The 15,006-nt window shown below is 41.5% G+C and overlaps 1 protein-coding gene across 6 annotated transcripts in view; it reads left to right on the forward strand.

Annotated features, from left to right (window-relative positions):
* Nucleotides 1-15,006, forward strand: part of LOC309390752 (protocadherin alpha-5-like) — a 243,203-nt gene that overhangs the window by 135,214 nt on the left and 92,983 nt on the right. The window contains exon 1 of one of the 6 annotated variants that reach the window (XM_081950449.1): nt 10,738-13,625. The exons of the other annotated variants lie outside the window; for them this stretch is intronic. Coding sequence (XP_081806575.1) covers nt 11,202-13,625 — 2,424 coding nt within the window. The 5' untranslated portion in view covers nt 10,738-11,201. Of the gene's footprint in view, nt 1-10,737; nt 13,626-15,006 lie in introns of those variants that run through there. 6 annotated transcript variants of the gene reach the window in all.

A 15,006-nucleotide genomic window follows, 5' to 3' on the forward strand; every position in this document is an offset into this window, starting at 1 on the left:
TGCAAAATTTAGGGTTACATTGAAAAAAGTAGGGAAAAGCACTAGACTACTCAGGTATGAACTAAATCATATCCCTGATGAATATACAGTAGAGGTGACAAATAGATTTAAGGAATTAGATCTGATAGACAGAGTGCCTGAAGAACTATGGAAGGAGGTTTGCAACATTGTACAAGAGGTAGCAACTAAAACAATCCCAAAGAAAAAGAAATGCAAGAAAGCAAAATGGCTGTCTGAGGAAGCTTTGCAAATAGCTGAGGAAAGAAGGGAAGCAAAAGGCAAGGGAGAAAGAGAAAGATACACCCAATTGAATGCAGAATTCCAGAGAATAGCTAGCAGAGATAAGAATGTCTTCTTAAATGAACAGTGCAAAGAAATAGAAGAAAACAATAGAATAGGGAGGAGGACCAGAGATCTCTTCAAGAAAATTGGAGATATGAAGGGAACGTTTCATGCAAAGATGGGCATGATAACAGAGATAGAAGAAATTAAGAAGAGATGGCAAAATTATACAGAAGAACTATACAAGAATGAACTTAACGTCCCTGATAACCATGACCTCAGGCCAGATATCCTGGGATGTGAAGTCAAATGAGCCTCAGGAAGTCTGAGCAACAACAAAGCTAGTGGAGGTGACACTATTCCATTTGAGGTATTCAAAATCTTAAAAGACGATGCAGTAAAAGTGCTACACTCAATTTGCCAGCAAATTTGGAAAACTCAACAGTGGCCATAGGATTGGAAAAATTCAGTTTACATTCCAATTCCAAAGAAGGGCAATGCCAAAGAATGGTCAAACTATCACACCATTGCACTAATTTCACATGCTAGCAAAGTTATTCTCAAAATCCTATCAGCTAGGCTCCAGCAGTATGTGGATCGAGAACTACCAGAAGTACAGGCAGGATTTCAAAGAGGCAAAGGAACTAGAGATCAAATTGCCAACATACCCTGGATCATGGAGAAAGCTAAGGAGTTCCAGGAAAACATCTGCTTCTACCTCATTGACTTTGCTAAAGCCTTTGATTGTGTGGGTGACAACAAATGTGGCAAACTGTTGTAAACCAAGGACTACCTATAATTAGGGCCTACAGAAGTGGAAAGAATTATTTCAAGTATCACCATTGCCACCTGTGAACTTGATCCCTGCCTTCCTTGGATACTTATGGGGCTGGAAGAGGGAGTGAATTAGCTGAATTATATCTCTCCATGAAGAGGGTGTGTTGGTTATAGTATTGAAAAGGGTGGTTCAATAATTTCCATAGAAGAAGCTATCTCTGGATTCAGATGTTTTTGCAGTCATTCTATTGAGGGAACATTTTAGAGGTAGATGGTAATGAGCTAAAAGGATTATTTGGTTCTTTTCAGTCATGATTAAAGAATGGACATTGGATTGAGGTACTATGGGTTGGTAACCTCTGCTGTTACATGCCCAGGATAGGACCTCTTAGTTATATTAGACCTTTTAACAACATTTTGCATGATCAAATAAAGTATCCTTCTAGCTCATCCATTAGGGTTGATGATAAAAGACACTGTTCTGCAGTGCTTCTGCTTCAGTTCCAGTGATGGTGGGGGTGGGAGAGAGGAGAGAGAAGCAGTTGGCCAGGCAGCCACCCTAATGCAAAGTGCAGTAGGGTTTAATCCTCTTCCTCCTGCTTTTCAATATGTATATAAAATTGCTGGGGGGGGGGGAATCATCTGTCAATTTGTGGTGTGGTTTTATGAATATGGTAAGATAACCAGCTAAACATCACCAACTTCCAGCTCAGAGAACATTTGGGTCAACTGATTGAAGCTGCTAGCTATATTTATTGGTTCTGGGAGGAGTTTGACTTGGTTGCCATCGAGGATTTGGACAGAATGCGTGGACGACTGCGACCCACCACATGTTTACTGGACCCGTGCCCCTCCTGGCTTGTACTGGCATCCTGGGAGGTTACACGTGACTGGCTCCTGGGCCTAGCGAACGCTTCGTTGGGTGAGGGGTCTCTTCCGGCCGCCTTGAAAGAAGCGGTGGTGAGACCCTTGCTCAAGAAGCCTTCCCTGGACCCTACGGAGCTGGCCAATTATCGTCCTGTCTCCAACCTTCCCTTTTTGGCGAAGGTTGTAGAGTGTGTGGTGGCTTATCAGTTTCCATGACATCTGGAGGAAAATGATTATCTAGACCCGCGCCAGTCCGGCTTTCGCCCCGGGCACAGCACGGAGACGGCCTTGGTCGCGTTGGTGGATGATCTCTGGAGGGCCAGAGATAGGGGTTGTTCCTCTATCCTGGTCCTATTAGATCTCTCGGCGGCTTTTGATACCATCGACCATGGTATCCTGTTGCACCGACTGGAGGGGTTGGGGGTCCGGGGCACCGTTTTGTGGTGGTTCGGCTCCTACCTTTCCAGCCGGACGCAATGTGTGTTGGCAGAGGAGAAGAGGTCGACCCTAAGCCCCCTTACTTGTGGGGTGCCACAGGGGTCGGTCCTCTCGCCACTCCTGTTCAACACATATATGAAGCCGCTGGGTGAGATCATTCTTGGTTTCGGGGTGGGATATCATCTGTACGCTGATGATACTCAGCTGTACATTTCCACCCCGAACCACCCCAACGAGGCCGTCGAAGTGATGTCCCGGTGTGTGGAAGCCGTACGGGTCTGGATGGATGACAACCGACTCAAGCTCAACCCCTCCAAGACGGAGTGGCTGTGGGTTCCGCCCCCCCGGTTCAACCAGTTAATTCCATCTCTGGCCATCGGGGGCTTACTACTTGCCCCCGTGGAGCGCGTGCGCAATTTGGGCGTCCTCCTGGATGCCCGGCTGTCCATGGATGACCATGTGACAGCCGTGGCAAGGGGGGCGTTCCACCAGGTTCGCCTGGTGCGCCAATTGCGCCCCCTATTGGACCGGGACGCCTTACGCACAGTCACTCATGCGCTGGTGACATCTCGTCTGGACTACTGTAACGCTCTCTACATGGGGCTTCCCTTGAAATGCATTCGGAGACTACAGTTGGTCCAGAATGCGGCCGCGCGGGTGATTATGGGGAGTACAAGGTACTCCCATGTGACACCTCTCCTGCGCGAGCTGCACTGGCTTCATGTGGTCTATCGGGTGCGTTTCAAGGTTCTGATAACGATCTTTAAAGTGCTCCATGGCACAGTACCTAGTTACTTGCGGGATCGTATCCTGCCCCATACATCCCTGCGACCAATTCGCTCGCACAGAGAGGGACTTTTCCAGGTGCCGTCCACCAGACAGTGTCGGGGGGCGGCGCCTAGGAGCAGAGCCTTCTCTGTGGCAGGCCCAGCCCTGTGGAATGACCTCCCCCCAGATATTAAGACTACCTCTGACCTCTGCTCCTTCCGTGCAAAGCTCAAGACCCACCTTTTCCAAGTAGCTGGCCTGGCTCAACCATAGTTTGATCATATCGCTCCTGACGGGTTTTTAATTTCGTAATTTTATTTAGGGGATTTTAAATTGTGATTTTAATTGTTTCCATTTATCTGTCTACCTCCTCCACGTATACGTCTATATGTTTATGTATGTACTGTCTACATCTGTATTCTATGTGTTTTTTATTGTACGCCGCCCCGAGTCCTTCGGGAGAGGGTGCGGCTAACAAATAAAAATTTTATTATTATTATTATTATTATTATTATTATTATTATTATTATTATTATTATTATTATTATTATTATTGTTATAACAGAAAAATGATTGGTGAAAACGACGTAATTAGCAGAGATGGCAAAATTCAGTTGTCTGATTACGGAAAGAAAAATAAATAACTTTCATTATAAGTACAATACATAAATAATAAATAGCAATAGCACTTAGACTTATATACTGCTTTACAGTGCTTTATAGCCCTCTCTAAGCGGTTTACAGAGTCAGCATATTGCCCCCAACAATCTGGGTCATCATTTTACCCACCTCGGTAGGCTGAGTCTATTAGAATATTCATGCCTGGGAGAGACATGATAAGGTCAGCCCATGACTAGGCATAGCCACAAGGGGCCAATGGGAGCTGAAACAGCTAGGGACCAGGGCGTGGTTTACCCTGCAACCTTCTTAGTCTGTGCAAAGAATTGAAACAGAAACTTAAGATCCTGTCCGCTCTGAACTCTGGAAACAAACTGTTCTCTCCTGCTTGTGTTCTGCTTGTAACTTCTACCACATTGAAAGAATCTACTATTGGTATTGTACATTTATTAATCTATGTATATAAAGAAGTTAATGAATCCAGCTGAATCAGTTGTCTGTATGTGCTTTCTGGATTTGATTTTTCTGCAACAAACTCTGACAGAGTCCACTTTGAGCCTGGTGAGATTTGAACTGCCACACTGCAGGCATCCGGCAGGCAACAGAAGTAGTCTGCAGTACTGTACTCTAACCACTGTGTCACCAAGCCTTATTATTATAAGACTGAAAACCTGTTATGGAATTTTTTTTCTATATCACAAATTAACTTGTGATTTATGGATTTGATTAGAAAGTATAAAGAGAAGGTAAAAGGTAAATGTATTTGTCACTGCTATTAAGATTGGAAACTGCTTCTTTATCATTTTTTTCCTTTTTTTGTATATCTTTCTTTGAATATTTTCTTAGCAATTTTTAAAATTTACTTATGACTTTATTTCATTTTGTATTGTTTATATACTTTTAAAAATAGTTAATAGAATTAGATAATAAGCAAATAAATAAATATACCTATAAATGTAAATTTTAATCCTTTAGTACAGAGTTCCCCAACATTTCCGGCTTTGCAGACCCCTGCTTTAGTATATCCCTGTCGGTTTGGACTATAGAGATGTGGTTTTAATCAAAGGGCCTAACTGACCATGATAGATTTTATGGTATGATTTACAATAAGAAAAGATGTATAACAATCAGTAGGTTTTCTATGTAAGTTGGTATTTATCTGATAGTTGTATTTTCCCCAAATCACTCATGCCACTGGCACAACAATAATTATGGTGAATGCAAAGAGGCTGAGCATGAAGGCCAGATTTGTGGTATATATGAGGCAGTGGTGGGTTCTGGATCCCGTTCCAATTGTCACCCACATGGACGCATGCAGCATGCCCACACATGCGCGTGGCACACACATGCATTGTATCTGACAGCAATGCTTCCGAAAGCCTCCGCAACGCTTCAGCTGCTTGGTGGAGCATCGCGCAGACGCTGTATGCACCATGCACATGTACGGAAGCACCGAAGGCTTTAAAGGATAGGTAAGGAGCTTGGGCAGGCGGGTGGGCCCTCCGGAGCACCGTACCGGAATGGTACCCGGTGTTCCAGGCAGGCTCCGGTTCGCCCGTACAGGGGCGTACTGCCTGCAACCCACCACTGATATGAGGGGTAATGACCCTCATATCTGGTATTTCATCTGTCTTATAGGTGGCTGGACAACATAACCCTGAAATGGAAAATTAGCTGGTTCAAAAACAATACTCAAAAAGTTTTCATCACCCCATTGAACTGAACTGAGTTAACGTGTGGAGAGCAACAAGATTTAGCTCTGAGTTCTTTATACTTCAATATTTTTATTAATATCATTGATAAACAAATGGAGATAAACATTATTGGGTGAGATAGGTAGTACCCTAGAAGTCAGAAAGAAAATTCAAAATGAATTTGATAGTAGAGAAAAACCAGCTGAAAATAACAAATATAGACATATGCTTAAATACCTCCGGGGGGGGACGTTGGCATTTGGGCTTTTAATTATTCTCTTCTTTTTTAGAAGCTTGCACCCAGTTTGAGCTCCTTTTCCTATTAGCATCTGCTGCCACAGAATCCTACTGTTCGGACTATATTAAAATTCAATTTCTTGAGCTCCAAGATCCATGTTTAACTACCCTTAGTTTTAATTTCCTTTCAAAATCAAGAACAGCAGTTTCACATGGTTACTTTTTAAAAATATGCCTGGAAAAAAATGTGAAATCCAATGTGAAGCTTTAAGAATTTTTTTTCTATGAAAAATGTTCCTACTCTGCTGCCCATAAGTCTCTAACCTCGTAACCTGGATTTATATCTAACATCCTCAAAACATACCCAGGAAACATTTTTCTATAATTTGAAATTTATCTTAAAGTAAAAAAAAAAAACATTTAATGGACTAAAATACTGCTTTGTTTAAGCAGGATGGTTTTTTTTCTTCTATCAAAAGATCATTCTACAAGGGAGAACAAGAAACAGCCATTGGACATAATATACAATTACTGGACTCAAGCCCATGTAAAACTAGACTTGGAAATGATTGTGAAAGAAAATAGAAAATGTAGTGGCCTTAAAATTATTTGAATATGTTGCTTCTTCTGTTATATTATTTAGAATACTAAATAGATCTTTGAAATGGAAGAATAGATGTGGGATTGGAGTGCTGGCCCCTTGGACTGCAATGATAGGGAAGGGATGGAAATCCCTTCTCTATCTAGCTCTGCAATTAGAATAGCAGCCCTTGTTTAATGACAGCCTGTCTCTGTTCTGTGATATTCATGTGTAATTAATTGCATTAATGATACAAAAAAACCCATTTCCTTCTTATATGAACCTTAGTGCCAATATTAACATCTGTTCCAACATTTTTAGGAAGTTAAAAAAAATATTTGAATTTTCAGGAAAGAAAAATTGCTAACTCACTCATCTCAAAGCAGTGCAAAGGATTTTGCATCAAAACACCAAATGAAAAAAAATGAAAAGAGTTAATAAAAATAATTAGATATTGATAGTCATAAATAAGCCAAATTATAGGACAAGAGGATAGCCCTAAATACAATCAGATGAACTGCTGGAGAGGTTATTGCACCAGAAAAACAATGGGATTCCTGGTAAAGCCATTCAGATTAGATATTTCTCCTTCCTCATGCATCTCCCTCTCCATATGATTTTGTTCCTGTTTGCTCTGAAAATAAAAGTACTCTGTTCTAGGAATCTCACTACAACAAATATGTAAAATTTCACTTCCCAACCAATTCACTTAACCTGAGATACTAGCAGAAAGCTCTCTATTTGCTACCCTTATTCCATCACCTGGTCTTGCATGTAGCCCTTGGGATAGAAAAGGTTGAGCACCTGTAAAACTAAAGAGAAAATTTTAATGGATGAGATTTAAAAATATGAACAGGAACTACATTTATACAACTCAAAATCAAAATATAATAATTTTTTTTTGTTTATAAAATGTTGGAGCAAAAGTATAATATAACATAAATAAAGGTGCCTGTTATGTCACTAACATAAATTTTTAGAGATAAATTTTCAAAACAGAGAAATAAGATAACTAACATATCTAAAATATAATCAACTGAATGTTCTTTTAACTTCCTCTAGCTTAAACAATGCATGCAAATTACCAGAAGAGATTTGATTATTTCTTTTTTATAAATTAATCACAGGATTAATATGGTTTGCAAATATTTTTGTTGTGCATTTCCACTACACAGTAACATTTTTTCCATGCTTGTTTAAAAGTAACCTCACAGTGATAGGTGGAAATGGACTTTCAGGCAGCTATCTCCCTGTTATTATGCATATATATAATACATTGTTCCAGCCAGGGAAATTGCATTACAATTTTTTGCCCATCCTTCTATTCTCAGAGCCATCCTAACATTTGTGGTGCTCACATCTAACATTCACTGTGGACATATTTATTAATATTTATTAATTAGATCAGTTCACTGGCTTAAAAAACATTTGTACAGGTTGTTTATCAATGGATTTTAACTGAATTTGAATGCACTATCAAATATGGAACCATATTTGACATAGTGGGTAAGGAAGTGAAAATAATGCATATCAAGGAGCAGATAATTCAAAACTGAACAGTATAACTAATTCTGTGGAGACAGAAATAAAATCTTCATTTGATTAATTTAACCAATTGTAAGTTTTTAAAAGTGAAATAAAGTAAGAGAATGAAATTTTATAGAGAAAAATAAAAATTCTTAACTAAGAGAATGCAGAAATACAGGAGAATACCTGCATATGTGAAAAACCTTTTGGAGTTGTAATTGATTGTAAACTGAATATTGATTGTAAACTGAATACTGTAGTTGTGAAGACAAATGGAGTTTTAGGCATCATTAAAATAAATATGATTTCCAAATTATGGAACCAATAATTCTACACTATTTTTCATTAATTAGATTATCTCAAATACTGTGGCCACTTCTAAGGATTTCATATTGAGAGGGATTAAGATAAACTGAATGCAAAAAAAGGTAATGAAGATCATTAGTCACTGGAAAGTAAAGGTGCATCCACACACTATTACTTACAGTCTGAGTTCCTCAAAATGAAATTAAAACTGTACTACAGCCATCTTCTTTCCTACCAATCTGGAAATATGAGCCAAACAATGTTCTATTGAGCTAACCAACAGGAAAATGCAAAGGATATCATTTAGTTAGTGTTCCACCCCAATCTAGTTTTGAAGCAGCAGAAACGAAGAGAATTTAAAAAATTAGTATCTGTCCTTCCAGTTCTTGTTTCTGATAACAATATGTCCATTTATTTGCTTTGTAAAAACAGAAACAAAAAACACACCCTCAGTCAAGTAAAAAAGGAAGATGGATGGATGTCTTAAACATCCATCCCTCCTGCATTTAAAATCTCTTGCAAACTATGAAAGTAAGATGATAGTGTGTCAGCAATTTAACAACCAGTTGCTATGAGAATATTTAGGAAACAATGTTGAGATGAAATTTGAGATGAGATACCTGTCAAACTCAATTTCAATGAGGCCACATCAGGGTTGTGTATGACCTCGGGGGAGGGGGGAGGGGCATGGCCAGCTAAGCACTCTGCTCCCGAGCTCCATTTTTGGCTGCGATGGTGCCTTACAACCCTCTGCCAGCAAAAATGGAGCTCAGGAGGGCTGCCCACATTTTTGCTGGCAGAGGCACTGCGGACCGCTCCTTTGCTATTTCCAGGGCATCCCCATGGGCCAGATCTAGGCACCCCATGGGTCAGACCTGGCCCCCAGGCCTTGAGTTTGACATCGCTGAGATACCTGTTCAATTCAATGACCTATTTCAGAGTGCAGGACACAGAATGATGGTCTTCAAGTACAAGTGACAATGCCACTTAGAAGACTAAGGACTCTTCTCATGAATTGATTGAAAAATGCTAACTTTAAGCTGGCCAAAAATTACATTGGCATAATATTCATTACTCCACTGGCAATCCCTATCTTTTCACAGCATAAACCAACAAAATGTATTGTTCTTCTTTGCTCTGTGCAGGGCATATTAAGGACAGACATTGGTGACTTTCTTTGCCTTTGTTTCACTTTCCTCATATTAAACTCACCAGCTAGCTGGAAAATATTCCCCATATCTTTCTGCTTAGCATGGGATTAAAGTAGAATAAAATATGGATTAAAATATAAGAATGAAGACATGGCATAAAAGGGACAGTTAGAAGCTTGCTTAAAGGGACAGGGAAATGTCATCAGCCTTCAACCACAACATGTTCCAGTAAATGTCCCTATGTCAAAAGTCCAAAACCACAAGGTTCAATTAAAGTTCGTTAATGGCACGTAGTCCATATCTGTAACAAAAGGAGAAGTAAGACCCCCATCTCCTTATAAGGCTTTTTCCTCAAGGTAACCAATAAGAAATGAGTTAAGTGTTTCCGTGTTATGCTGTCTTTGAGAATGTATAAGAATGCGTGCTTCGATAATGAAGGTCGTTCAGAAATTCGCAACGTTAGCCATGGGCTAACTTTTCTAAACCTGGCTGCCAAATAAACTACTCCTGTATACTGAGAAATCTAATGCCTGTCATTTTCTGCAACAGGATGGCTAAGTTTTGATGAATGGCCACATTGGTGAGTTACTCTGGTTCTGTGCCAATGTTTTTTTCTGTGTTTTTTTGGTGTGTGTGTAAGTGCATCTGGAAGAGCAAGTAGAGGAGTTTCATGTCAGCAGAAAAAAAAATAACACTTTGCAGAAGCTGTGTTAGGTGGAAGTGGGAAAAGACCCCAAAACTTGTTCTGTTTCATTTTGTTTGGTAGGATATAGAATGATGTATTTTAAGTTACAGAACGATAGACTGTGATTGAACATTGGCTGGATGTGCTTATAAATGTAGACTCATAAAATACAGAATCACTGGGCTGGAACCTCCTGTGTCTGGAAACACTGGAGTCTGGACAGTCATCTGTCAGGGACACTTCAATTTCGATGCTTGAGCTGAATTCAGTGGCTTAAAGGGACAATTTTTAACTCAATACAATCTGTTTTTCTAAATAATACAGCAAAAGTAGCAATCCAATCCAACTAATTTTATTTCTGTGGATAATTTCAACCCATTTCAGAATCATGTTTATGTTTTATCAGCAGTTCATTTTTGGCAGTTAAAATGAGTGGACTATTTTTCCCAGCTGCTATTATTTCCTATGATCTTTTTTGGCTTTCAAGCTTAACGTGTAATTACTTAGGCGTCAACTATATGCCGCAGACAGTGGAGGAAACAGAGAGACTCTTTATTTTAAAAATCCGTTATTTCTTCAGGCAGGTTTTCTGAACGAAGCCCGTTCAGAAGGCTGATCTTGGATCTCTTTCGCGCCACTGCTCCTTCGAGATAAGCGTCCCTTTTACATGCCGCTCCGCCTGCTTTGGCTGGTCAATTTCCAGCTGAGGAAGCAACTAGGAGCCACGGTCGGAGAAATGTTTTCCTTTTCTAAAACGGCTCCATTTTCGGTCAATTCCGGAGAAGAAGATGAAGATGTTCTCTCCCGCAGCCCATGATTTTGCAGATTTGGCGATTCCGCTCCCCCCGTTCTGCTCTGGAGCCTCTCCATTTCCTGGAGACCTCGTGATATACAGTAGAAGGCTACGGATCTCGCCGTTGTGGAAGAGGCCTCTAAGCGGCGCTGTGTCCCAGGGTGGTGCCGGCTCCGGTACAGATCCTCTTTGCACATGATCTCATTTCGAGCCGGCAGCGTCAGCGGCGGCTGCCTTGGCGGAGGACTAGTTCGAGCCGGATCAGCACGGGAGGGCCAAGGGCGAGCCATGTCTTCGGCCGGCGCCTGGAAGAGCCCCTGCATTCTTCTTGCGTTTAAGCAAGCGGGCTTCATGGCTTGGCCTTTTCTCCCGTCAGCTGCGGCATCGCTTACTTCAGCTCTTTGTTGAAAACGGGAGATTATGTTACGACTGAGACGATCTGCAGGGAGGTGAGCGGGAAGGAAGCCAGGGAAAAAGAATGCGGGTCTATTTAATGGTGTGCTGCCTTATTTTCTACACCGTGCGTGGACAAGTAGAGTACTCAATCGCCGAAGAAACTGAGCGTGGCGCGCCCGTCGGGAACCTAGCACAGGATTTGGGTATCGATGCGGCTAGGCTGCCCTCCCGCAGATTCCGCATGATCACCAGTTCAAGTAAGCAATATTTCAACCTGAATGCGAGCACCGGAGCTTTGTCTGTTAACGAGCCCATCGACAGAGAAGAAATCTGTGCACAAGAACCTACCTGCTCTCTGAATTACGAACTCGTGTTAGAAACCCCCCTGGAACTTTATAAACTGCAGTTTAAAATATTGGACGTGAATGATCACACTCCTACTTTTCTGCTAGAGGAATATCATGTGAATGTTGCCGAGTTCCTGGCTCCGGGAGTTCGGTTTACTCTCCCGGTCGCCCAAGATCTCGACGAAGGCATTAACAGTGTCCAGAGTTACATTTTAAGCCCCAACCAGCATTTCAGACTGGAAATGCAGACTCGCGGGGATGGGAGCCGATATCCTGAACTGGTTCTAGAAAAGCCCTTGGATCGGGAGCAGCAGGTCACACACAGGCTTACTATCACAGCTAAAGATGGAGGAAGCCCCCAGAGGTCTGGAGACACCCAGGTTGTGGTAACTGTTCTGGACACAAATGACAATGCCCCTACTTTTGAGCATTCTGTCTACAGGGCGAGTGTGTTGGAAAACTCTCCTAGAGGCATTCTGGTCACTAGGGTACAAGCCACAGACTTAGATGAAGGTCAGAATGGAGAGGTCTTCTACTCCTTTAGCAACAGCACATCCCCCGAGCTACAGAAGATGTTCAGCATTAACCCCCAGAATGGGGAGATAAAAGTCAACGGTGCTTTAAATGTCCAAAAGCCCCTGCTCGAGATGTTCATTGAGGCAAGGGATAAAGGAGTCTTTGGCATGTCCACTGTAGCCAAACTGTTGGTGGAAATTACTGATGTGAACAACAATGCCCCAGAGATTACACTCACTTCGCTGTCCAGCCCCATCCCAGAGGATTCTTTGTTGGGCACGGTGGTGGCTCTTTTGAGTATTACTGATGAAGATCCTGGTGAGAATGGGAAAATCATTTGTAAGATTCCTGTTGACATCCCCTTCCAACTCAAGTCCTCTTTTGATAATTACTACAGCCTGATCACAAGTGGTCTTCTTGATCGAGAACAGGTCAGTGAATACAACATTACAGTCACTGCCTCTGATCTGGGTTCCCCTCCCATTGCCACTCAGAAAGCACTGTGGGTGCAGATTGCAGATGTGAATGACAATCCTCCCAAATTCCTCAACCAGATGCGTGAAATCTACATAGCAGAGAACAATAAGCCTGGGGCATCTGTTTTCCAGATGTCAGCTTCTGATCCAGACCTCCGGGAGAATGGTCGATTATCTTACTTTCTCAGGGACATTGACATCCAGGGCAGCTCCTTGTCCAGATATTTAGCCATTAATGCAGACAATGGAATCATCTATGCAAAAGACACTTTTGACTTTGAGCAACTCCAAAATTTTCATTTCCAAGTAGAGGCAAAGGACAATGGCTTCCCAATTTTGACTGCTACTTTTATTGTCAGTGTTACCATCTTAGACCAAAATGATAATGCCCCAGTCATCTTGTATCCAGATGTGAGAAATGCTTCAGTGGCAGTTGAAATTGTGCCACGCTTGGCAGATGCGAACTATTTAGTGACCAAGGTGGTAGCCCATGACCCAGACAGTGGACAGAATGCTTGGCTTTGTTACCACCTTCTGCACTCTTCTGACACAAGCCTATTTCAGGTTTTACCAAATTCCGGGGAACTTAGGACTAGTCGTTCAATGAGATCTAGTGACCCCATCAAGCACAAAGTGGTGATCTTGGTGACAGACAGTGGGGATCCTTCCCTCTCCTCTACTGTAACTTTGGGCATTCTACTAGCGGACACTTTTCCACAAGCACTCCCAGACTTTGATGACAGCCTGGAAACACATGGGCAGCAGCTGTCTAGCTTGAACGTCTACTTGATCATTGCTCTGGGCTGCCTTTTCCTTGTCTTTTTTGGATTTATCATTTTCCTTTTTGCTGTTCGACTTTTCCACTGTAGGACTAGCCCCTCTTGCAATTGTTGTTGCCCCACAGATGAGTATGAAAAGTACCGGTACAATGTGCGCATGCTCCCAAGCTCTCATTTTACCCCAGAGATGGTTGAGATTGCAGGGATGGGGAAACTTACGCACACCTATTTATATAGGGCAGCCCTAGGTGTAGGGACTAGCAATAACAACTTGATATCCAACAGAGATGCCGGGAACCTTTCCAAGGGGGCGGGATTATTGCAAGTGCCAGCATCCTGCATTCAAGTACAGAAGGTGAAGAGTGACCATTTTAATGCCATTCTGGTGGTAAGCAGCTCTTTCAAATATCTATTGTCTTTCTTGGTATTGGGTGGGATGGGAAAGTAAATCTAAAAAGTATGCCTTGATCCAACAATGAAAATTAAGAAAATGATTTAGAGAAAAAAAGCCTGGAATGGCTGTCATTTTATTCGCAAAAGGAAGATGGTTTGTCCTCCCAACTTAAAAACAAAATAAATGAAATGGGGTAGCTTGAAGTCCAATGTTCTGCAGTAACCAATACCTAAAATGATAATCCAGGAAACAGGATGGACATAGGTACAGCCTATGAGCTGACGAGTCATGATGGAAGTGCAACTTTTCCCTCAGTATATTTTCTTATTTTTAGAAATGTTTCATAGGAAAGGGCTGGGTATTGGGGAGGGTCAAAAACAGAGTGATTAAAGAAAAGCTTATGATGAACAGTGAACTTGAAAACAAGAAAATTGGAGAAACCTAATAGCCATCTTTCTGTTTCTGAAAGTTTCTTATCATATTGAAAATGGGGTATAATTGTTCAGAGTTATTCCAAGAGAACAAAAAACCAATCGCTTTAAATTATAAAATAAAAAATAGTATTGGGGGGGGGGTATTTTTTGAGATGCTGGAATTTTCTTTTCCTGGAGATGTTTAAACCCAGGTTGTATTATTGTCAGTTGGAAATGCTATAGTATGGGGTTCCTTCACTGGGCAAAGAGTTGGAGTAGATGTTCTTCCAATATTTACGTTTGATTATTCTATAATGAAAAATGCTCATTTTAAATATTTATTCTTTCTGCAACAAAAGTGTCTATTTGCAAATGAAAAAAGCAAACTGGAATAAGATCATTAAATGTAGGGCCTAATGTTATCATTACTCTACTGACCCAGTGATGAATAGAATAGGGCAAAGGTTCCCTTCGCGCATATGTGCTAGTCGTTCCCAATTCTAGGGGGCAGTGCTCATCTCCATTTCAAAGCCGAAGAGCTAGTGCTGTCTGAAGATGCTCCATGGTCATGTGGTCAACATGATTAAACGCCAAGGGTGCATGGAATGCTGTTACCTTCCCACCAAAGGTGGTCCCTATTTTTCTACTTGCATTTTTTACATGCTTTCGAACTGCTAGGTTGGGAGAAGCTGGGACAAGTAATGGGAGCTCACTTCGTTACGCAACACTAGGGATTTGAACCGCTGAACTGCCGACCTTTCTGATCGACAAGCTCAGTGTCTTAGCCACTGAGTAACCGCGTCCCTTTTCATGATTATAATATGCTCCTTTATATTCCTCTCCCCCCTTTCATGATAGTACTGTTTAGGATATTAACTGATTCCATCTCAAAGGAATAGCAGCTGGTTAGAAAAGTGGAGGAACCATTTTATTCACATGCTGTTTATGAATTGCCATATACC

This window comes from Natrix helvetica (assembly GCF_964273705.1).
Source record: "Natrix helvetica genome assembly, chromosome: 4".
NCBI lineage: Eukaryota > Metazoa > Chordata > Lepidosauria > Squamata > Natricidae > Natrix > Natrix helvetica.